The sequence below is a fragment of the Bos javanicus genome, chromosome 9, assembly GCF_032452875.1.
Source record: "Bos javanicus breed banteng chromosome 9, ARS-OSU_banteng_1.0, whole genome shotgun sequence".
NCBI classification, from domain to species: domain Eukaryota; kingdom Metazoa; phylum Chordata; class Mammalia; order Artiodactyla; family Bovidae; genus Bos; species Bos javanicus.
Genome location: NC_083876.1, coordinates 23,854,839 through 23,862,765, shown reverse-complemented (window position 1 = coordinate 23,862,765; position 7,927 = coordinate 23,854,839). Strand labels below are relative to the sequence as shown.

The 7,927-nt window shown below is 44.0% G+C and overlaps 1 protein-coding gene across 2 annotated transcripts in view; it reads right to left on the bottom strand.

Annotated features, from left to right (window-relative positions):
- Nucleotides 1–430: 430 nt before the first annotated feature.
- The window catches only part of MTCL3 (MTCL family member 3), a 48,315-nt gene continuing 40,818 nt past the window's right edge, over nucleotides 431–7,927 (bottom strand). For both annotated transcript variants that reach the window (XM_061427338.1, XM_061427339.1), the window contains exons 6-7: nucleotides 2,162–3,343; nucleotides 431–541 (exon numbers count right to left, since the gene is read on the bottom strand). In XM_061427338.1, the coding sequence (XP_061283322.1) occupies nucleotides 431–541; nucleotides 2,162–3,343 (1,293 nt within the window). The remainder of the gene's footprint in view (nucleotides 542–2,161; nucleotides 3,344–7,927) is intronic.

The window sequence follows — 7,927 nt, the reverse complement described above, 5'->3', positions numbered from 1 at the left end:
ATGCAATTTAGCAAAAGCACTTTATAAATCTATACATTTTCTAAGATGTGACCAACTTGTGAATGTCCAGATTTTGAATTATCATAATAGTCAAATACTGAGAAATAATTGAGAGACTTGGGAAATGTTCACAGTCATTCTTACAGTGATTTAAGAAGAGTACAAATCAAAATGTAAAAGAAAGTAGTAAAAATGAAAATGATTTATAAAAAGAGAAGTTGTACTTCCACCCTTACCTGAAATATTTAATGCTCAGGCTTCTTACTGAATTTGGTAGTGGGAAGATGCGTCTTTTTAAAGAAATAAGCAGTCTTCAGTGTTTTTATAGCATTGGTTACTACAGAAATTATACTTCTTTTACTTCTTGTCTTGAAGGGTGAACAAAACAAACAAACTGAAATACTACAATGAATGGTAAACGATGAAAGGTTTACAGTACAAAAAACAGTGTAAAAAGGAAGACAAGTTTAAATATTGTTGTGTAAGAAAGTGATGAAAATAATACAAGAATGAGAATAAGTAAAATGATAGGCTGGAACATCTGGGAAGGTAAATGCAAAGACAAAAAGAAGAATTAATTAATAATAATTTTTAAAACTTAAGTTTATATCAACTAATCTACATATCCATTCAACTTAAAATAAAGACCCCTCCCTCATATATACTTACAAAGTCTGAAAGCCTACTGTTATATACATACTTTCTCTTACTCTGATTGCTATTTCTTTCTGAGAGTATCATTGAAAAAACACATGCGCAAAGTATTCAAAATCTGCAACAAGGAAATTAAAAACCAACTATTTGACATAATACATAGAGAAAAAAATCATTAACATTTCAAAATTCAACAAGTTTTATCATAAAACTTTTTATTTTTTTTAATAGCAAAGCAAAGCAGCATGCAAGATAAATAAGCAATAGGGTTGGGATTTTTCTAGTTGTGACTAACAGGCAGTTAATCTAATATCATGCTTCTGTGTATAAACTGATTTTTAGATGTAAACCTCTTGCGTGCCTTAAAAGCCATGCATGCTGTTGCTCTTCTGTGGGTTCTCCAATGGATACAAGATACCAGGCTTGCCAGAAGGGTAGTACTGCCTGTTTGTTTTGTAAACTCTCTTTTATGTGGTTAACTCTGACAAAATGCATTGGTTTTTGGCCACCATACCTGGCTAGAGGAGATCAGTCCAATTCATCAGATGTGCCTCTACAATTAGGATGAAGGAAAAATGCTGGTTTTCCCTGTTCGGGAATAGTTATTACTATTTCTCTGAGTTAGTGTTGCCTTGAGGCTAAAGTGTAACACTCCTTCCCCAGCCTGAGGGTCTTCTATAGAACGGACAGTGATTTTCTCTAGAAATAAATATCATGTTACTTTGACTGGTGGTAGGTACAACAGCGGCTTCTATCTGCTCCTCTTGTAGGGAGGGCTCCAGACACAAAAGCATCTCTCTTTAGCTGGTTCCCTGGTGGCTCAGCGGTAAAGAATCCGCCTGCCAATGCAAGAGATACAGGTTCGATCCCTGGATTGGGAAGATCCCCTGGAGAAGGAAATGGCACCCCACTCCAGTATTCTTGCCTGGGAAATCCCATGGACAGAGGAGCCAGGTGGGCTACAGTCCACCGGATCACATAGAGTCGGACACGACTGAGCGACTCAACAACCGCCACCACCACCAGTAGTGATGCATCAATACTGATCATTTAGTGATTTAAAAGTATGTTAAGCTTAATTTGAATCTCGGCTAGAAAACCACAGGCCAGCAATTGAAGATTTCTATTCGGGATCTTCCTGCGGCAAAATCTATTAGAATCAGTAGAGTTAATACTGAAAATGTCGACCTTCAATAATAATGTATCTTAGAAATCCTTTCATCTTTACACAAAAACTGGGGGAAGGGAGAGGTGGGTATATCTCTCTCTGAAACAGATCAGAGAGGGAACAATTAACTTAGCGATTGGATGACGAAAACCTCAGGCCTGAAGAAGGACAGGGTGAAAGAACAAGTGCGCCGTGGAGCTTCCAAGCCCAGAGAGGCTCTGAGCTGGGGTTTCCCTAAAGCGGGGCGTGGAGGTGGGTGCGCGGAGTCGCCCCTCCGGGGACCGCGGCTCCGCGGACCAGCCTCGCCAGCGCCGTGGCTCGCAATAGGCAGAACTGTACCTGACTCACGGATATGGGCTCCTCGGCGCCGGGGTCGTCGGCGGACTTGGGCACCTCGAGGCGGTCGATGAAGGTCTGCAGCTCCTTGCGGAAGGCCTTCATCTGCGCGTTGATGCGGTAGAGCAGCTCGTGCTCGCGGATGCGGCTGCCGTCGTCCTCCTCGTCCATGAGTCCGAACAGGTCCCCGTTGGCCACATAGATGCGCGCCTCGGTGATGATGGTGCTGGTGTCGGCGATGAGGCGGTCGATGGTCTTGCCCAGGCGCTCGGCCTCCGAGCGGATGTCCTTCATCTGCTGCCGGTCAGAGAAGCTCTTGGGCCAGGGCCCCGGCGGCGGCGCGGGGTAGAAGGAGCGGGTGGGCGTGAGGCAGCGGATGTTGCGCACCTCCTCTGAGTCGCTCTCGCCGCCGATAGGCCCTTCTCGCTTGCGATGTGGCGGCCGTGAGTCGTCATCACTCTCCTTTTTGCCCGCGTCGCTCTCGGCGTCGCTGTCACGCGGGCTGCTGCGGATGCCCAGGTGCGAGGCCAGGTCGTAGCGCTGCATGTTGGACATGAGCACGCGGTTCTCGTACTGCAGCTGCATGACCTTGCCGCTGAGCTCGTTGATTTGCAGGCGCGCCGCCTTCAGCTCCTCCTGCAGGGCCTCGGTCTTGGCGCTGTCGTGGTGCCGCGCGCTCTCGTGGCCCCCCGACTTGTATTTGTACTTGTTGAGCTCCGCCGTGATGCGCTTGTTTTGCTCTTCGAGGTCAGCCACGTTCCTACGCAGCAGCTCCGTCTCATCCTCCACCAGCTGCAGGTGCTGCCGCAGCTCCGACAGGGATTCGCTCTGCTCCCTCATCAGGGGGTTGGCCGAGCCGTTGAAGTCGTCGCCCCGTAGGTCGTCCAGTTCCGCCTTCAGGCCTCGGTTCTCCACTTCCAGTTCGACGATCTTTCTGCCCAGGATGTTGGCTTCTTCCTCCACCAGCCTCAGCCGCAGCTTGAGCTCGGCTTCTCTGGTGCTGGGCGGGCCCCCGGCTTCTCCTTTGGGCAAAGGACTGTCCAGATCCCCGTAAAAGGATCGGTACTTCTGGAGCTCGTGTTCGAATCTGTCCTTTTCTTTGTCAATCTTGGCCATTTTCTTTCTCATCAGAGCGGCTTCTTCCTTCACGAACTGCAGCTGGCATTTCAGATCTTCATTGTCCTCCTCAATTGGGAAAAAGAAAAGGAAGGGGATAGGAGCTCATTTTTCATGTAAAGAAAGAAAACAACCAAAAAGGGACACCTGCGGAAATCATTCCCTTTCCTTGTAATTTAAGATTTAATGAGACAGAGGGAGAGACAGAGACATAGATGCTGTATGTTTTCTCCAAATCATTTAAATTCTTTGGCAAATAAAAGATCAGGACAATATTACATCCTGAAAACAAAAAGAGAAGGGAATATAAGAAGAGAAAAACTGTGGTCATCACTATTCACAAAATTATATGTTCCCAGTGCATATCACTGGTTTTGACTGTCATTTTCAACAGTGTTCACTTTGTTTTGTTTTTCTTGCAGTTTGAATTCCCCGGAATGTAGTAAATATGAAAAACATTCCCTGGAAGGAAGATGTGGTTGGTATGCACTCCCTGCCATTTATTGAACTCTGACTCTTAGCCAGAGTCTATAAAGTTCTCAACATATATGACCTAATTTAATGTGTAGAGTAAATTTAGTAGTAGGTATTACAAGAATTGGTTTAAAGATGTTCAACAAATTGTTCAAGGTTACATGGCTATTAAGTAGCAGAGGACGGAGGTGAAATTTGAATTCAGTTCTGACATTAAGGCTCAGTTAGGCACATGATCACAGAGCCATACAGAAAATAATCTATCCACCATCTTTATTCAAGGGAGAATTGTTTTTACAGCCTTTAAAATAGGTAAAGTTTAACACAGGAATGGTCCATCCAAGAAGAAACTGGTTCCACCTAGATCACTTTTAAAATGGGATGTATTCCCATAAGTCTGAAATGGCTAGAACTGGTTCTGCCTGATGAAAGAATGGTGGAGTAGATCCTACAGAACAGGGGTCCCCAACCTTTGGGATCTAATGCTTGATTATCTGAGGTGGAGCTGATGTAATAATAATAAAAATAAAGTCCAATAAATGTTATGCACTTGAATCATCCTGAAATCATCCTCGCCCACTATGCCCATGTCTGTGGAAAAAACTGTCTTCCATGAAAACTGGTTTCCCTGATAGCTCAGTTGGTAAAGAATCTGCCTGCAATGCAGGAGACCTGGTTCGATTCCTGGGTCAGGAAGATCTGCTGGAGAAGGGATATGCTACCCACTCCAGTATTCTTGGGCTTCCCTTGTGGCTCAGATGGTAAAGAATCCACCTGCAACGCGGGAGACCTGGGTTCTACCCCTGGGTTGGGAAGATCCCCTGGAGAAGGGAAAGGCTACCCACTGCAGTATTCTGGCCTGGAGAATTCCATGGGGTCTCAAAGAGTCAGACACGATCAAGTGACTTTCACTTTCACTTTTCATGAAAACTGGTCCCTGGTGCCAAGAAGGTTGGGGACTGCTGCTATAGAAGTTCTTCGCACACATTTGTAGGCACCCTTCAAACCCTAATCATTAACTAAATGGAAAATTAAAAACAGAAAAATGGAAATCAACTCTTTCTCTGAGAGCCAATATAAAAGCACATTATAATGTTCAAGGACATATTTCCCAAGAATGATTTCCCCAAATTCTCTTTTAAGCAGGAACTTTGGGCATATCATGTGACTTTGGCGGACTTTGGTTTCTTCATTTCAAAAAATGGGAATAAAAATTCCTTTCTTTTCCAGCACTGAGTCAGCTGTGTTTGAGGTGAATTCTGGTAAAAATGTAGCAACCACGGAAGGTGAAGGTGAGGAGAATAATGAGCTTCTGCCAGGGATGCTCAGTAAATACAGCCCAGAGCTTTCCAGATGGAAGAGAGGGAGAGTGGGGCACGGGGCTCTTATGCTCCCATCCACTAATGAGAATTAGTATGAAGGTCTGAGAGCTGCTGAATGTGCAGAGCCTTAATGTCACATTCTTTATATCATTACATCTTCATACTAGCCCCACGAGGAAGCTGATATACAAAATCTACTTTATAGATAGGGCAGCATCACAGAAGAGCCCAAGTTAATGTGACAGAGCACATCTGTATTCAGACTGATTCTCAAAATCATGTTTTTCCACTGCACATGATGCCTCTAGAAACGATGTGCAAGAGGAAAAAAGTAGGACAATGAGTTAAAATAACAAAATCAGATGTGTTGGCTTGTATGCTTTCCTCTAGAAGGGGTTCACAAGAAAGGAGAGAAGCCCAGAGAGATGAGAGAACCCCAGGAGCACAGTGAGAGAAAGGGGTTAAGAATATATGTCACAGGAAGATTAGATATGAAAATCCATTTCACCAGGAAAGAAAGAAGCTGCCTTGCAAGAGACTATGTGTGGGGGTCCCCTGGACTAATTCAGTGAGAATGAAACCAAGGACATATTGTGTGTGTTAGTTACTCAGTCATGTCCGACTCTATGCAATCCCATGGACTGTAGCCCCCTAGGCTCCTCTGTCCATGAAAGTCTCCAGGCAAGAATATTGAAGCAGATTGCCAAGCCCTCCTCCAGGGGATCTTCCCAACCCAGGCATTGAACCCGGGTCTTCTGCATTGCAGGTGGACTCTTTACCATCTGAGGCACAAGCCTAAGGACCTATCACAGTGTCTAATATCACATCAGCAGAAGAGTCAAAGATAACCCTGATGTTTTTGAGCTTAGGTGTCTTGATGAATTGTGTTGCCAATAACAGGAACAGAGACTGAACAAAAAGGATCAGCTTTTAGGGGAAGAATACGGGTTTAAGTATATTAAAATGTTGCCTTTGAGGTGTGTCCGCAGAGGGATACCCAGTAGAAACATCTATCAGTGGGAATCTCAGGCCCACGATTAGCAAGATTACAGCCCTGGACCCGGAGACAGCTTGGGCCCAGAGAGGAGGACATGAGGATGAGATGCACAGAGGTGATGGCTGAGGCTATTGCAATGGCTTCAGAGGCAATCAAAGGGGAGAAGAAAAGAAAGGGAGACTGAAAAGAAATGATCAAAAGTTGGAGCCCGGAGCAGGACAAAGTCATTAAAGCCAAGAATTGGAAATAATGCTTGAAGAGAAAGGTGACCAACAATATGCATGCCGAATATGCTTTTATCTAGACTAGATTCTGTCAGGAAGTAAGAGTAGGTGAGATGGGGAAAGCAGCTAGGCTCCATGTTCTGTCAAAGTCCTTGACTGCAAGGAAGGCCTTTAGCTGCTAGTAAAAAAAAATGTTCACATAACACTGCAGTTTGAATCTAACTAAAACAGCAACACAGTTTAATATATGTCATAGATTAGAATAGAATGACAAGCAAATATAAAAGAGGAGGATATCTCATTTGTGTATATGTAAGCTCTCCTGTCCATTCTTTCATTCCATTTCATGCAATGAAAACATTAGAAGTATGTTATGAGTTGGACATGTATTCCATGTAGCAAAGTCATGAATCCTGTATGTCAATGTGCCTTGCATCCTGTATGTCAGAATCCTGTATGTCAAGGTACCTTGTATCCTCATCCTGTAACCCAAGTATTGTAGGCACCATTTGGAACTGGGCAGGGAAATCCTATACGTAAATGTGAATCAGTAAATCAGAGATTGTATGGAAAGTGCCTGGTTGAAATGTAACTGATCAGAAATGTTTGCTCCTATTTTCCACAACTAATGGCAGTCAAGAAACATTACAATGCTTTGAGATGCAAAGCAAGTTATCTTTTTTGTGTGTGTATGGTAAAGACTCACTCTTAAGAAGATATAACCATAAGAGGAAGGGGAACATTAAGATGATGAGGGCCCAAAGAAGAGAGCTGAGCTTAACTTTACCTTAGCCATTTCTAGAGCTAAACTGCACTCTAATAAATTAACTAATTGGAAAAGACCTTGATGCTGGGAAAGGCTGAGGGCATGAGGAGAAGGGGACGACAGAGGATGAGATGGTTGGATGGCATCACTAACTCAATGGACATGAGTTTGAGCAAACTCTGAGAGATAACGAAGGACAGGGAAGCCTGGTGTGCTGCATAATCCATGGGGTCGCAAAGAGTCAGACACAACTGAGTGACTGAACAACAACAACAACTCATTTAATCTGTGCAACAACTCTCTATTATGACCCCATTTTAAGGATGAGGAAACACAGGCATAGAAAGAATAAGTAACTTGTCTAAGGTCATGTAGCTGGTATATGGCAGAGATTTCCATGTAGGCAACCCAGTCCTAAAGTTACTGTTTTTAACTGTTCTGCAAGACCATTTCTCAGTATATAAAGTCACTGTGCTGCTGGAGGAATATGTGGGGAATACGTAAAAGAAAGAGAACAAAATGAAATACAAAGCTATCCAATAGTAGCAGGTTGAACCATATGAAATAGCCATTTGTAGGTCAGAATCAACAGTATGTTGGCAATTTCATATGGCTCATCTAGAAAAGGGGTACATGGAAGTATTCAAAAGTGTGTATTGATCCTACTCCAGAGTGCCAGACATTAGACACTGATGAGCACAAGCTGAATAAGATGGTCCCTGGCTACAGTATGGGGGCTTCCCTGGTGGCTCAGAGGGTAAAGAACCTGCCTGCAATGCAGGCCCCAGGTCCCACTGAAAAGCTAATGAAAGCTGCATGTGTCTTTTGGAGAAAAGTGCCTACATGCACATGGAGTGGGGGTCCACAGAG